Source organism: Oryctolagus cuniculus, chromosome 11, assembly GCF_964237555.1.
Source record: "Oryctolagus cuniculus chromosome 11, mOryCun1.1, whole genome shotgun sequence".
Lineage (NCBI taxonomy): Eukaryota > Metazoa > Chordata > Mammalia > Lagomorpha > Leporidae > Oryctolagus > Oryctolagus cuniculus.
In genome coordinates, this window is record NC_091442.1 from 20556020 (window position 1) to 20571546 (window position 15527).

At 58.4% G+C, this 15527-nt stretch overlaps 1 protein-coding gene across 1 annotated transcript in view; it reads left to right on the forward strand.

The window, feature by feature from the left end:
• The window catches only part of TGM2 (transglutaminase 2), a 29191-nt gene extending 17060 nt beyond the window's left edge, over positions 1 to 12131 (forward strand). The window contains exons 7-13 of the mRNA XM_008256006.4: positions 13 to 148; positions 729 to 832; positions 2629 to 2871; positions 4112 to 4384; positions 8729 to 8889; positions 9783 to 9919; positions 10941 to 12131. Of these exons, the coding sequence (XP_008254228.3) occupies positions 13 to 148; positions 729 to 832; positions 2629 to 2871; positions 4112 to 4384; positions 8729 to 8889; positions 9783 to 9919; positions 10941 to 11091 (1205 nt within the window). The 3' untranslated portion in view covers positions 11092 to 12131. The remainder of the gene's footprint in view (positions 1 to 12; positions 149 to 728; positions 833 to 2628; positions 2872 to 4111; positions 4385 to 8728; positions 8890 to 9782; positions 9920 to 10940) is intronic.
• The last annotated feature ends 3396 nt before the right edge of the window (positions 12132 to 15527 follow it).

Sequence of the window (15527 nt, forward strand, 5' to 3'; positions counted from 1 at the left end):
GTCCCCCAACAGTGCTGCGGTGTCTTGGCATCCCCACCCGCGTGGTGACCAACTACAACTCGGCTCATGACCAGAACAGCAACCTGCTCATCGAGTACTTCCGCAATGAGTTCGGGGAGCTCCAGGGTGACAAGAGCGAGATGATCTGGTGAGGTGGGGTCCGGGGCGGGGCCAGGGCCCAGTGCAGATGGAGGACCCCACGGAGAGGAAACCTGGGGAGGCTGCCTGGAGGGGGTCACATTTGAATTGGGCCTTAGGAATTGAGAGGTATTTGGGCCGAGGGAAACAGGGCCTGGGGCGGGACAGCAGGGGCAGAGTCCTAGCACAGGCAGCAGGGAGTCTGGGTGGCAGGTTAGGGAGCTGGCCGCAGGTGTCACTCAGGGCTGTGCTGATCAGGGGCCAGGAGGGCTTAGGGTTGGGGGTAGGAGATGCGGCCAGAGGCTGGGCTGTGGTCCAGGCTGGTGGTGATGAGGTCTGAGCGGGGCGCCTGAGGGTTAGAAAGGAAGGTGGGAGCCAAGAAGGGAGGAGCTGCTAGGTGGGGGTGGGGCGGGCAGGGGCAGAGATGAGCTGAGAAGGCCCCAAGGGACAGGAGTGAGTATGGGGTGGGAGATGGGGGAAGATCAGCGGGAGTCGAGAACTCACTGGATTCAGTGGGACCCACAGTGGGTGGTCTGCCTGGAGGAGGTGACAGTGAGAGCTGTCAGTGTTCTGCTTTGTTTCCCCTCCAGGAACTTCCACTGCTGGGTGGAGTCGTGGATGACCAGGCCTGACCTGCAGCCCGGCTATGAGGGGTGGCAGGCCCTCGACCCGACGCCCCAGGAGAAGAGTGAAGGTAGGCAGGCGTGGTCCCAGCACCTGGACGAGGAAACTGAGGCCTGGCGAGCTCACGGGGCTCACCCGGGGAGCGGCAGAGCTCGGATTCTGACCCAGAGACCCCGAGCCCCCGACCGAGCCTGGAGACCGAGCCTGGGGACCGAGCCTGGGGACCGCCTGTGTTGGGGAGAAGTGATTCAGAGAAGTCATTCTTTGAAGAAGCACAGAGGAAAAGACCAAACACAGCGTCTCCTTCCTCTCCCCCAAACACAATCATTAACATTCGCACACAGCTCCCAGCAACCTCAGCTCACACATCCGTGTGAGCGTGAGCGCGTGTGCGAGAGTGACAGCACGCCAGGACGCCAGGGCAAGATGTGGCAACACATACGGCCCCCTGCTCAGAATATTTTAAAATGCATTGACTGCAATGCACAGGGTCACAAAGAGAAGCCAGCATAGTTATCACAAGGCCTCAATGAGAAACGTATGCTCTATGCGTGTTCACGCGACCGGCTCTAGTGGGGGTTGGTGACTTCCTAGCACAGCGAGAGAGGTGCGTAAGAGGCGTTTCCTGCTACCTCTGAACACTGCCAAGTGGCACGCAAGCATCTATAGTGCCTTTTTTAAAAAAACATTTATTTTATTTATTTGAAAGGCAGAGTAACAGAGAGGGAGGGAGAGAAAGATCTTGCATCTGCTGGTTCACGCCCCCAAAGAGCCGCAATAGTCAGGCCTGAGCCAGGTCAAAGCCAGGAGCCTGGAACTCCATCCAGGTCTCCCGGAGAGTGGCAGGGGCCCAAGTGCTGGGGCCATCTTCCGCTGTTCTCCCAGGCAGCTGCATCAGAAGCGGAGCAGCTGGGACTCGAACCAGTGCTCCCATATGGGATGCCAGTACTAATGGTGGCAGCTTAACCCACTGAGCCACAGTGCTGGCCTCAATCCGTGTGTGGTTCTTGTGGGTGATGAGTCACAGGCACTCCCAAGGCTACTGAGGTTTGTTGCTGGCTTTTGCAATCACAGTAAAGTGTTAGCAAAGTGTAGTGGAAGTAAAAATGGCATTGTTTTCCTGTCCAAGTTCATGGTCCCTTAAATTCTGCTGGCAGCGCCTTCGTGGTCTGTGGACCCGGTGCCCTGCACACGGCCCTGTTCCTCAGCTTGGTTCGTTCTCCATGCAGCATTAGCATTTCTCCAGTGGATGGCTTTCTGTGATCTGAGTTTCAGTTTATGTCACCATGTGCCACCATGCGGGCTGTTGAAACGTGCCTTCCCAGCCGGAGTCCCTAGCCTCAAAGCCTGTGTGTGAGATGGTTGCAAACCAGCCTAAGATAAAAACCAGGAGTCATGTTCCTTTGGCAACACACACTGCCTTTGGTCCCCAGCATGAGCAGTACTTGGGGCAGGTGCACCCTTGCCTATCGGGCTACCTGCCGCTTTGCTCCGTTAGCTCCTTAGGATGCCTGGGGACAAACTTCTATTCCATTCATCAAATTCATGCATCACATTTAGTTTGTGCAGAGAGCTTTATGTCTGTAACTCATGTTCCAAATATACCCTGCCCCCACCTTGAAGCTGCAGCTCAGGGAAGGTAATGATCACCCCAAAGTCCCACAGCAAATAAGGGCCGAGCTGGGACTTGAACCCTAAGAGCCAGACCTCACAGTCTCTGTTCTAATCCCTCACTCCACAGTGGTCCCACAGTCACAGGGTTGCGTGGCTTTGAGACAGTTTTTGTCGCCGAGTTGTACAGGGTTTGGAGGACACTAGCCTCCCCTCGGCCCAGCTTGTCTCTTCCCCCTTCTCCCCTGCGCCCAGGGACATACTGCTGTGGCCCCGTTCCGGTTCGCGCCATCAAGGAGGGTGACCTGAGCACCAAGTACGACACACCTTTTGTCTTCGCCGAGGTCAACGCCGACGTGGTGGACTGGATCCAGCAGGAAGATGGGTCCATGCACAAATCCATCAACCACTCCCTGGTGGTGGGGCTGAAGATCAGCACGAAGAGTGTAGGCCGCGATGAGCGTGAGGACATCACCCACAACTACAAGTACCCGGAGGGTAGGTGCCCGCGCTCCCGCAGACAAGCCCAGCGGGCACGCGCATGTCACTTCTGCAGCCATGACTGGTGCATGCATTCTGTTTGAAGAAAGTTCACAGAGCCCAGGGAGAGTAAAGCCCCAGCCTGTAGCACCAGCATCCCGCAAGGGCACCGGTTTGAGTCTCAGCTGCTCCACTTCCAACCCAGCTCCCTGCTAATGCGCCTGGGAAAGCAGTGGAGGATGTCCAAGTGCCTGGGCCCCTGCACTGATTCACTCCTCACACGGCTGCAACGGCTGGGGCTGGGCCAGGCCGAATCCAGGAGCTTTCAGGCCTCCCACATGGGTGCAGGGGCCCAAGGACTTGGACTATCTTCCACTGCTTTCTCAGGCACATTAGCAGGGAGCTGGATCAGAAGTGGAGCAGTTGGGATGGAACCCGTGCCCAGATGGGATGCTGGCTTTGCAGGTGGAGGCTTAACTTGCTATGCCACAGCGCCGGCCCCTTTAGTTTATTTTTAAAAATTGGATTCGAGCCCATCCAACAGCCAATTCACTATGGTAGATGTTTTCCAAGCATCCATGTGTGCCCCGCGTGGTGGTGCCCACAGACCACTGTCCTGCCGTCCGAGCCCCCCTGGAGCTGCAGGGCCGAGGGAAGCTTGAGTGCTCAGCCGGGAGGGAGAAAGCAGGAAACGGTGCTCTCCCTGGCCTTGGCGAGGGCTCGAGCCGGGGTTTGCCAGGAGAAAAAGATACATGTACCTAATAACACTGCGGGGCAGGCGAGAATAAAAGGTGCCCAGGAGAGGGGTAAACGGGGGGGGGGGGGAGGTCCCGCCCCCTGGAGAGCTGGACCAGCAGAGAAGGGGGAGAAGGGCTTCGGGCAGAAGTGCTTCCTGTGCGAGCGCTCGGCAGTGAGCAAGTCTGCGTCGTGTTCACACCAAGGGTGCACCAGGCACTGGGTGTGACAGAAATAGGTAAAACACAGGTTTAGCCCTGGAGCAACTCAAGGAGCTAAACACGTAAACAGAAAATAACCAGGGGAAGGGGTGGTCAGAGAAAGCTTCCTGGAGCAGGAGTCACTGGGGGCCGGGTTTTGAGGGATGCCTAGAAGTTGACGCTCTGTCCTCCTCCCAGCCCAGGAACGAGGGGAGCAGCTCATTCAGGGCTGCTCCGGGTCACAGGACTGCGAAGCCAGCACCTGGCCCTTCCCATGGAGCCCACATTCCAACTGTGGGTGGGGCTCTCTTCTCTCCCCACAGGGTCCCAGGAGGAGAGGGACGCCTTCACCAGGGCCAATCACCTGAACAAGCTGGCCGAGAAGGAGGAGACGGGGGTGGCCATGAGGATCCGCGTGGCCGAGAGTATGAGCATGGGCAGCGACTTCGACGTCTTCGCCCACATCACCAACGACACGGCCGAGGACCGCGCCTGCCGCCTCGTGTTGTGTGCCCGCACCGTCAGCTACAACGGGGTCCTGGGGCCCGAGTGTGGCACCAAGGACCTGCTCGGCCTCGCCCTGGAGCCCTACTCTGGTAAGGCCCCGAGCTCCTGGGCGCTGCCGGGGTGCCCCCGGGGATGCTGACCTGGCCTTGACTCGGGGTCGGTGTCCTGAGTGCTGTTCTCATCACACACGTGGCAGGGCCGGTCCATCACTGCCCCCGTTTGCCAGATGAGGAAACGGAGGCAGAGAGGTGACGCCATGGTTCCCAAGGTCACATCGCCAGGAAGTGACGGGTTCCGAGATCTGAACCTGCCCTTGCGGGCAAAGGTTCATGGAGAACGGAAGCACAGCCCACGTCTGTCCTGCTGCCCACATTTCTGAAATCATTCTTTCCTAACACACGTTTTCCAGAGGCTCTTTCTTGGAAGAGCCCTCGCACCGTCTTAGTTCATCTCCTTTCATCTCCGTGACCCCAGCTGCTTCCCCAGTCCCTCTGCTGGCCTGCCAGCTGCTCCTCGCTCCTTGGGGGCCTCTGCCCGCCACCCCTGCTGCACCGTCCTATGGCCTGGACGCTGTGGGCCTCAGGGGGACAAGGCTGCAGCTGGCATCACCCGTGCAACTCCTCACACGGCAGGGGAATCCTCCTGGCTGTGCTGTCCAGGGCGGGACCCCCGGCTCTGTGCTCTCCTGGCTCCAAGCCCCATTGCCCACTAGTACCACTGCAGAGTTAAAGTTATACTTTTGTCGGCTCTGAGGCAAGGTAGCCATTGGTGGCCAGAAGCTGCCGTGTTGGACCAAAGAGCTCAGACGGCAACAGCAGGGGGGTGTCCAGGCCTATGTGGGGGTGTCTTCTCCCTGGCCTGGCTGCCCTGCCAGGCAGATCCCTTCCCAGGGAAATCCTGGAGACAGATGAGCCAGCCCTCAGCCCTGCCAAGAGCCCTGTAGCTCAAGCCCCTGGTCCCTCTGCTGTGGCTGCAGGCTTTGTCACAGTGCCCGGTGATCGTCCTACCATTGTTTGGAGGCCCTCAGGTCACGCAGTGAGGCAGTGCAGAGCAGTGTCCCCCCACCCTGCCAGCAGCCCAAGCCCCCTCCTCTCCCACAAGCTGGCAGCGGGGTCCTGGGGCCGGGGGAGCATGTGGCTGTCCTCTGCGGGGCACCCTGACCAAGCAGAGCATCACTCCTGGGGGCCCTCTCTGTCACCAGGGCCGATGGCCACTTCCCTGCACCTACACGACAGTGCAGAACATTGCAGGGGTAAGAGGTTGTGCACACAGTAGGCATTCAACACGCGGGACCCGCTAGGAACCCAGGTGGGACAGGTTCTGTGCTTATGGCCTCCACCGCCTACCCCCTACCCCGTCCCGCCTGCAGAGCCAGTACTAGTCCCTCTCATTGCTGTGGTCACCTCTGCCTCCGTCCTTGACCGCCACGGGCTGGCGCACTGGGCACGGCCTCTGAGTCCCTGAGAAAGCCGCTCTGTGGTCTTGACAGTGCCACTCCTGCCCTTTCCGTCTTGGGCCCGCTGTGGCACTCCTGCAGCCGCACCCTCGGGGCAGAGCCCTTGGCACTGGGCCCTGACACTCACGCTGTTGAAAGATCTATTTAGAAGCTTTCAGTCTTGCCTCTGCCGTCTTCAAAATGACAGCCTTGGGCAAACATGCTCTCTGAGCTGCGGTTATACCCATCTGTGAAACGGGACGACAGCATACCCACCCGTGAGGGCTGAGAGAAGAGGGGTGCTCAGGGAACTTCTGGAGGGCGCAAAAGGGTGCTGGGGTGAGCAGGGAGCAGAGGCGCAGGGAGCCCCCGAAGCCCCACCCAAGGCTCTTTCTTCAACACCTGCTGTCCCAGGTGGTGCTGGTGGCTCTGAGCTCGGTGGTTCCTGGGTCCCTGCCATGGTGCCGGTGTGGAAAGGACTTGGCCCTCGCGTCTGGTTCCAGGTCCCAGAGTCAGGGGCAGGGTCCGTCCCCGAGTGTGTGCAGTGGTCAGGGCACTGACGTTCGGCTTCCCGCGGTCTCCTGGCCGCAGCCCTGGGTGATTCTCTTGGCCATGCCAGGTCCCAGGCCCCCTTGGCTGGGCCCCCAGCCCCTTTGAACACACACCTGTCAGCTCCTTCTCTGCGCTTCCCAGGAGAGGAAGCGGCTTTCCTGGAATGTGTGGCAGGAGCTGAACCCAGGCCTGGGCCACAGCTGCCAGATGATTCCCTCCTTGGCCTCTGGGAGTCACCCCTGGCCTCCCAGAGACCATCAGGCAGCACTGGGGGCATTGTTCTGCCCTGGCTTTGTGTCTGTTCTGGCGATGTGCCCACATCATAGGGGCCCCGCCTGGGGACAGCAGGGCGGTTGGGCAGAGGGCCGTTCATGGCTCATGCTGTCCATGCTGTCTGCTCTCCAAAGCCAGGCTCGCCCCGAGGGCGCCTCTCTCGCCCCACCCCCTCCCTCCCACCTCCCAGGCTGCATTTCAGCTGAGTTGCTTGTTATTCTTTGCCGATAAGATCTGGGGGCTTTCCATGTGCTCAGGGACAGGAAGCCAAGCCCGGGGCAGCTGAATGGAATCCAGGAGCCCCCAGCCCTGCCTCCTCCTCCTTTGCTGTCTCCTCCCTTCCCGCTTCACTCTTCTCCTCTCCTCCCATACCTCCCCAGGTGGCCCCAGGCACCTCCTAGAACAGGCACCTCCGCACAGCGGCCTGGCCCCGAGGTCAAGGCTGCAGTCAGGGCCTTGGCCCGTGGCTCTCAGAAGTCCCGTCCTCCCTGGTCCCCGCCTCCTGGAAAAGTCAACAGCTGGGGCCGTCTGCAGGCTCCTGGAGGACAGCGTTTGCCTTCTTTCCTGCGGAGCCGCTCAGACTTTCCATTCGGCTCCGCCAGGTCCTGCGCGGTCATTTTCACTCTGTCCTTCCTGGCACAGAAGTTGGGTTTTGCCCCCTGGTTCGCGTCATTTGGTCAGAGGTGGGAGCAGACCCGTGCTGGGATCCAAAGGGCCGGAGACGCCATCGCAACACGGCCCACCCGCGTGCACTGAGAGAGGGGCCGTCTCTCGGCTCTCAGGCCTCCAGCTGAGCTCGGGTGCCAGCCGATCCCCGGCATCTGGGCCCCGCTTGTCGCTCTGTGACTGGACACTCAGGCCCTGGCCTCAGAATGCCCAGCGGTTCACGGTACCACTGCATGACCTTGCTGGCCAGCCTCCAGCATGGCCAGTCTGCAGCAGGTACTGATGAGAAGTTGCCCTACGCAGTACGGCCAGGCAGGGTAATGACGGGGGTGCACATGGCTGCGTGGACAAGGCACCAACGGCCAAAGTTTGGGGAGTGCTGGCCTGGGGAGGGGAGGAGGAGGGCAAAAGGCAGAGAAAGGAGGCAGCAGCCTCTCTGCCGACCTGGCTCTGGTTCTGCTCCCAGCACCAGGGAGCCCAAAGAGCACCCCCAGGCTCCTGCTTGCCAGGGAAGCCCAAGGGGTAAAAGGGATCTGCCCAGGGGTCTCTGGGAGGAGGAGGGGAACAAGCAGGGCCTGGACAAGGCCTGTGGATTCTCAGGCCCACGCTCTTGTCTGCCTCCTGGACCCTGGTGCCCTCGGGCCTCAGTGTTCTTGTCAGGAAAATGGGGCTCAAAATCACACTTCACTAGTCTGGGGTGGGAGGGCTTGGCCCTGCCAGCTTCTTTGTCACCCGCTGTCACTATGTGAGGGTGGAAGTTGTGTCCCCAGGCTCAGGCAGTGGCCAGAGCCAGCAGCCAGGTCTCCTAGTGGGAGCGTCTAGTGGCAGACGTGTGTCTTCATCTGTAGAATGGGCACAGTCCCGTCAAGGTGAGCCCCAGTCCAGAGAGGGCCGACTGTGCCGCTGGGCTCTAGACTGTCCCACAAACGCGCGCACGGCTCATCCCGGCTGCCCACCCGGGCAATGAGACTGCACCTTCTGGGCCTCTGTTTCTTCACCTGTTAAGTCGTGTGATGACAAACGTACAGCCTTTTGGAGGAGGAGAAGGTGGTGGGAGGTAGCGTCGTGCCACGGGTCAGCTCTGATCCCCTCCCCCTGCCCCATGATGCGGCACCAGCACCCAGGGTGTGTGGAGAGGGGAGGGTCTTCCCTGCCCCCGCCCAGTTAAGCCTTCCCACACCCTCCTGCACCAGGGTGAACACTGAGGACCTGGGCATGGAGGGCCTTGATCAAGGTCACCCGTTAGCAGCACCAGAAGCAGGATTACAACCCAAGCGTGTCGGAGCCTGGGCACTTCCCTCACCAGCCGCCCTGCCTCCCGCCCCAGCTCCTCCCTGGGGGCCCTGGAGCCAGGACAGGCTGGGGCAGGCCTGGTCTGTCCAGGCACTTGCAGCTGAGACCTCCAGCAGCCTCCTTCCCCTCTCTGTGCCTGGTGGGGTTGGGAGAGGAGGGGTGAGAGCAGTGTCGTGGCGCAGTCACGAGCTCCCCCCCCCTCCCTCCCGTGCAGAAAAGAGCATCCCCCTGCGCATCCTGTACGAGAAGTACCGGGACAGCCTGACACAGTCCAACCTTATCAAGGTGCAGGGCCTCCTCATCGAGCCAGCTGCCAACAGCTACGTGCTGGCCCAGAGGGACATCTACCTGGAGAATCCCGAAATCAAGATCCGGGTAAGGGCCAGGCGGGGCGGGGGGTGGGATGTACCTGCTTCCTTGCAACCTCAAGATGGTCTTTGGTGCCTCGGGGGTCCCCAACTCCTAGCCGCATCAGGGGAAAGCATCCAGAAGCCGGAAGAATTTGGGGCTTGTAGCGCCGGGGACTGGAGCTAGGGTCCTGAGATGCAGAGATCTCAGGGTCACGCTCAGGCTCGACCCCTGGCCCCAGGGCCTTGGTGACGCTGCTGGGGCAGAGCGAGGCTGGAGGTGAGGGGCACAGACTCTGGCGCTTGACCACCTGGGCTTGTGACTGGGTGGCCCTGGCCGTGTTACTGAGCCTCTGTGCCTCCGTTCGTTCACCTGCTGGCACCTAGGGGTGTTGTAAGGCCTCACATGTCGTAAGTGCAGGCACAGGAAGCATCCCGAGCCCTGCCCAGCACAGGATAAAAGCTGCTCCTTCCACCACCACCGTCACCATCATAGTGATTTACTCGGAGGAGTCACAGCCCCAGTCCCCCGTAAGTGGTCGCCTGCTCAGACTGGCACGCGGGAGCCCAGTCACTTCTCACAAAGGGCTTTTCTCTCTCGTGCACAAACCAAGGCTCAGAGAAGGCAGTAAGTGCCTGAAGTCACACAGTCTGTGACCTTTTACCTAGAACACGGGGGCACTTCGTGCATCCCCTCAGGCACACGGAGCCTCACTGCAGATCCCCAGAGGAGACCTGCGCCGACGTCACCACCGTGGGTGTTTTCCAGGAGAGGAAACAGGCACAGAGCAGGGGGTGACAGTGACAGAGCTGGGTATGGCTTTGTTCAGCCAACACTGGGCCCAACGGCAGCCTTTACAGAGGTGGCCCAGGCTGGACCCTGCCTGCCCTGACGTCTGCTTCATCCCTGCCTCCTTCCAGGTGCTGGGAGAGCCCAAGCAGAACCGCAAGCTGGTGGCCGAGGTGTCCATGAGGAACCCGCTCACGGTGCCCCTGACAGGCTGCTCCTTCACGGTGGAGGGGGCCGGCCTGCTCAGGGAGCAGAAGACGGTGGAGATGTGAGTGCGAGTGCTCCAGCTGCGAGCCTGGGAGAGCCCGAGGGCGTGGGGCTGCCTCCCCCCATCGCTGTCCACTCCCAAACCCCTGCGGGCTGGAGCTCCTATCTCATTTCCCCTCTCAGCACTCACACCACGTGAGCTGTGTGCTGTGTGTCTTCACAAACAGGAACAGTGACTCATAAGGGGTCTTAAACAAGCTCAAGGAAAATGCAAATTATGAAAAAAATGCATGGATTTCAATTTTTTGCACCCAAATAAGCCTCTCTTTTAGTTCCATTTTCCATGAACTTGTTGAAGTCCCCTTGTATTTGGTCTCCAAGCACCTAACTCAGTACGTGAGTGCTCACATGAACACAGATCTCTGCACTCTACATACATGTGCATGTATCACACATATCTACACACATATGTATATGTAAGGGTACACTTCTACTTTTTAAATTTTCATTTATTTTGTTTATATGAAACAGAGAAGGAGACAAAGAGACAGAAACAGAAAAACAGAGCTCCATCTCCCCAAATGCCTACAGTGGCCAGGGCTGGGCCAGGCTGATGCTAGGAGTTGTAAACTGGGCCGCAGGGGCCCAAATACTTGAGCCATCCCCTGCTACCTCCCCAGGGTGTGCATCAGCAGGCGGCTGGAATTGGGAGTGGAGCCAGGACTTGACACAAGCACCGCAAAGTGGGATGCAGGCATCCGGAGCGGCGTCTAATCACTTTACCAAACGCTCACCCCCACTTCTTATTTTTTGCTCTTCTACTTCCATACCTGTGCAGTAAAGGGCACAGACCATGTGTGTGCAGCCCAACGCACTTGCACACATGGGGCCACCTGTGCCCCAAGTGCACTCCCCACACCCCTGCCCACACGGGCACACACTAGGCTCTCTGGGAGGGAGACTGTCCAGGGCCCACTGCACTCTTGCTGATGCCAGCTCTACATTTGCAGCAGCTCTGTGCTCAGTCCTCGGCACCAGCCAAGCCTGGGCTCGCTCCTCACCTTCTTCCTGTCTCTCTGCAGCCCGGACCCCGTGGAGCCAGAGGAGGTGGTCAAGGTGAGGGTGGACCTGCTGCCGCTGCACGTGGGCCTGAGCAAGCTGGTGGTGAACTTCGAGAGCGACAAGCTCAAGTCCGTGAAGGGCTTCCGGAACATCATCATCGGCCCCTCCTAAGGGGCCTGCGCACTGCCCCCAGCCTGCGGAGAGCCCCCAGTTTGATACTAATCCTTACCCCAAGTTAACAAGCGACTTTTGCCCCTTCTTGGGCCCACAGCCTAGGGCAGGGGTGGGCTGCCAGGGGGACCCTTCGGAATGGGATGTACCCTGACAGCTGTCCTGTCCACCTCTGCCAGCCTAGTCCCCCACCCATGCCCCTTAACCATGAGGACTGTTCCATGCCATCACAATAGGAATCTTGAACCTTGACTGGCCACGGCTGGGGTTGGGGAGGAGGGAGCCATACCTCCCTACCCAGCCCAGGTAGCACCTGGGAAGCCCGCGATGGCTGCCACATTTGTTGGATCTACTGCCAGCCCCCCTGGAGTGGGCACAAAAGGGGCAAAAGTGTGCCTGCTGGGTGGCACTGCCTTCCCTCTGTGGTCCTCAGCTACCCTTTGCATGTGATGGAACTGCTTATCTCCAAGTGCCTGATGCTGTGTCGCCCAGCCTTGTAAATAACCCCAGGGTCCGTTCCCTGCACCTGCAAGCCTTGGGCCCTGGGCCCACAGTGCTCCTGAGAGTGAAACAATGAGCCCTGAGCCCAGGTGCTGCCCTTCAGATCTCAGTACTAGGGAAGAGCCCTGGGTGCTTGGACTCCCAGGAGCCTTAGCTGTGTATGCTGGTCACTGCCCAGTGAGGCGGTGCTTTGGGCGCAGCCCTTGCCCCTAAGTTGTCATCTCCGGCTCTATCTCCTGCTCTGTGTGACTGGGCCTCCCTCAGGCTGGAAGGGGGTGTGGGAGAGATGAGGTCACAGTCACCAGGGTCCCCAGAATCCCAGAGAGGAACTTGGGGAAAACCGCACTGGTGCACTTGGAATAGTTTCTGTTTCGCACGGGGAAGAATCACAAAATGAGCCACTGTGCGCATGTTCTGTGTAGACGTAGCTCTGGTTCTCTATGGTTTTGCAAGCTTTGGGGTTCCAAGCAGGCAGTGGATGTGCTTTTGAACCACAAGGAGCAAGCACTGAAATAAAAGAGCTTATCTTCCGCACTCAAGCGAGTCTGCTCGGTTATGAGCCTGTGGGGGCGGGTGGGCTCGCTCACACCCGGGCCAGCCGTGCCCTGCCAAGGAGCCTCGGCCTCTCACCAGGTCTTTGTTTTGCTGTCCACCAACAAGCCATGTTTCGACAACAGTGAGCTTCCTGTATTCCGGGAGCACCCTGTGCAGGTGTCTACCTCTTAGCTTCCAAATGTGAAGCTCCCCAAGCCACAAGCGCCCTTCCTTGTCCTTGCCTGTTTTGCGAACTTCTACTCATTCTATAATGCTTAACACCAAAAGCACCTCTTCCATGAAGGTCTCCCTGACTTCTTCTCAAGCCCCCAGAGTGCTAAAATATGGATCCACCCCAACATTTATTCCAGGGAATTTTAGGTACACATTGGCATATCTGCCTCCCTTCCCTGTCCTATCTGAAGTCTTCAAGGGCAGGACCAACTGTCTCTTAAATACACACGAGTAAATGCTGACTTGAACAATGTGTTTCAGACCAGCACTTCTAACCCAAGTGTAATGTGAGCCACAACTATAAGTCACATGCTCGTGCATAACAATTTTCTAGCAGCCGCATTAAAGCATAAAAAGGAACAGAAGAAATCAGTCTTAATGATGTGCTATATTTAACCCATGATGTCCAAAATATTATTTCAACTTGTAATCAACATAAACAATATTAGTGAGACATTTTGCATTCTTCTCTTCCTGCTAAGTCTTTGGAACACGGTGTGGATCTTACACTGACAGCTCCTCTCAGCTGTGTCTCAACAGCTCAGGATCCCCACGTGCCAGGGCCACTGTATAGGATGTCACTGGGACCCTATGAGTCTATGAGTACAGGGGCTTGGCATTCCTCTCACCCCCACCAATGAGGCACTAATGAATATCTGCTGAATCAGGAGATGAGGGGGCATGGCCTCTGCCCTCAGGGTACTTCCATAAAAATAAACCAAGATAAGGGCAAGCGTTTTGCTCAGCGCTCAAGATGGGGCTCGGCTTGCCTCCTCTCACAGCAGAGTGCTTGCTTCAAGTCCCCCAGCTCTGCTTCCAGTCCCAGCTTCCTGCTAATGAGCACTGTGGGAGGCAGCAGGTGATGATGGCTCAAGTACTTGGGTCTCTGCCACCCATGTGGGAGACCAGATGGAGTTCCTGGCTCTTGGCTTTGGCTGACTCCGCCCTGGCTGTTATGGGCATTTGGGAAGTGAGTCAGTGGATAGAAGATATTGTTTCTCTCTCTCTTTCTCTCTCTCTCTCTCTCTCCCTCTCCCCATGACCCTGTGCCTCTCAAGTGAAAATAAATAAAATTTAACTAGAAATCAAAACACAGTATCACATTTTCTGGGTGCTGAATCCCTCTTTCCCCTGAGTCCTACACTTTGGGGATGGCCTTGGTGGCTGGAGCACTGTACCCATTAGTGACCAGCTGGAAAAAGCTGGAAAGCACCTGCTATTTCAGGCCAAGAAGTTCATAAAGGAATTTGATTCTGAAGGTATCCAGAGGGTGGGAAGAGCAGGTGGGAGAAGGGACCCAGGAATGGGGAATTAACTCAAAGTCCACGAACCCCAAGTCTCACCACCTTCCGCGGTGTTGAGCCTGGGAACCAGTGGAGCCTACAGAAGTCAGCCTGGCCACAGCCAGAGGCATCTCCCAGCCTCCTGCCTTCTACCGACCGGCAGCTCCCTCCCAGAATCCAGTCATTTTCCAGCTGTGAGCCCCCTGAAAACCAGAGACGGCAGGGCAGGACAGGGCTGGTGTGGGTGGCACCTATTGCCATTCCTTCTGCTAGGACGCTCTCACCACTATCTCCACCTATGGAATTCCTATTCAGCCCTCAAAACCCTGCTCTGAGGAGGCCTCCTCTGTAAAGCCTTCCTGGCATGCAGCCCTGTGCTCCGACCTCTGGATCCCTTCAGTGTACCGCAGGAAGACGTTCAGGTTAGGAATAGCCGCATGTGTGCCTACCCCATGTTCTGGAGCACCCTGGGGGCAGGGCACACCCCTAGCAAGGGGGCCACCAACCAGACTCAAGACTGCCCACTCTGGCCCCTGGGCCTGACTGCCTCCCAGTCCAAGCGGTCGGGGTCGCCCCAGCCAGATCTGCCAAGGCTGGGCAGATATAAAGACGTCTTCTGAGTAGTTCCAAACCTTCCTTGTTTGAATGTGAAAAACAAACACTTTTATTTCTGTGTTTGTTCCTTGTGGCTCAAAAGCACAGTTACTGCCTCTTGGGACGCCAACGCTTTCATAGACGCACAGAGAAACAGGGCTGCATTTACGCAGAGCGCACACGCCGGTGCCCTTCGGGCTTCTTATCTGTGCAGAACAGAAAGTTCCCAGTGTCTCAACATGATTTTCTCCAAGCTCTTCTGGCATTTGGGGGTTCCTGTAAGCTGAGTTGTATCCCCAGTTTTATAGATAGGAACCTGGGACACAGAGAGCTTAAGTAATCTGCCCAAAAAGTCACACAGCTGCAGAGCTGGGACTTGACCCAGGCAGCCGTCCCTCCCCAGCAGAGGGTGTAGGCCAGAGCAGCACAACCTTCACCTGCACCCTACTTCCCCACCCCCACCCCCACCCCGCATCCCAAGGCTCTCGGAGCAGCCCTCATGGAGGGGTTGGGGGTCCAATCAGGTCCATCCTCCCACTCCCAATGGGCTCTCTCTCCTCTCCGGCTGCTCTTGTTTACTTAGGATGTCCGCCAGCTCACCCCTCCGTGTCAAGCCAAATTCAAAATAATAACGCTGATGAGGTCCAAGGAGGGGCTGAGGGTGGAGGGTGGAGCTGGGGCGTCATGGAAGCACATGTACCTTGGGGCCGGGACTCCCTCTCCTGCAGGCCTGGGTAGGTGCACGCCCCAGGAGTCAGAAAGCCCTGTGTTGTTTCAAGAGGGAAAGCTCAAGGGACTGAGCAGAAGCAGATGGAGACGTGACAGCACACCCGGCCTTGAGGACACGGACTCTTAACAACACACAGCTGCACAACACATTTCCCAGACCGGACATGGAGCAAGGGGCTGGTGCAAAGGATGGAGCGCTCTGTAATTCTGTTCATGTCAAGTCCACGCACAGGCAGTGCTGATCGGTGCCATTAGGAGTCAGGGTTGTGTGAAAAGAAGGCTTGGAGGTTACAGCACCCACCTGCAGACCCCAGTCAGCTGGTGGCAGAGCAGGATTTGGAGGGGACTCGGGCTGGCGCCCCATGGCAACCTGAAGGGGCTGGCAGGTGTGGGGCGGGCGGCACCGCTTCCCTAGATCCTGGGTCCTGGAAGCAGTGAGTCTCTCAGCTGTCTGCAGCTCCCAGCTGCTCCTCCAGGGCCTGAGAAAGTCAGAGTTACACGGCCAAGCTCATGAAGGCTGAGTGGCCACGTGACCCAGCAGTTCCACTCCTAGGCTTGTAC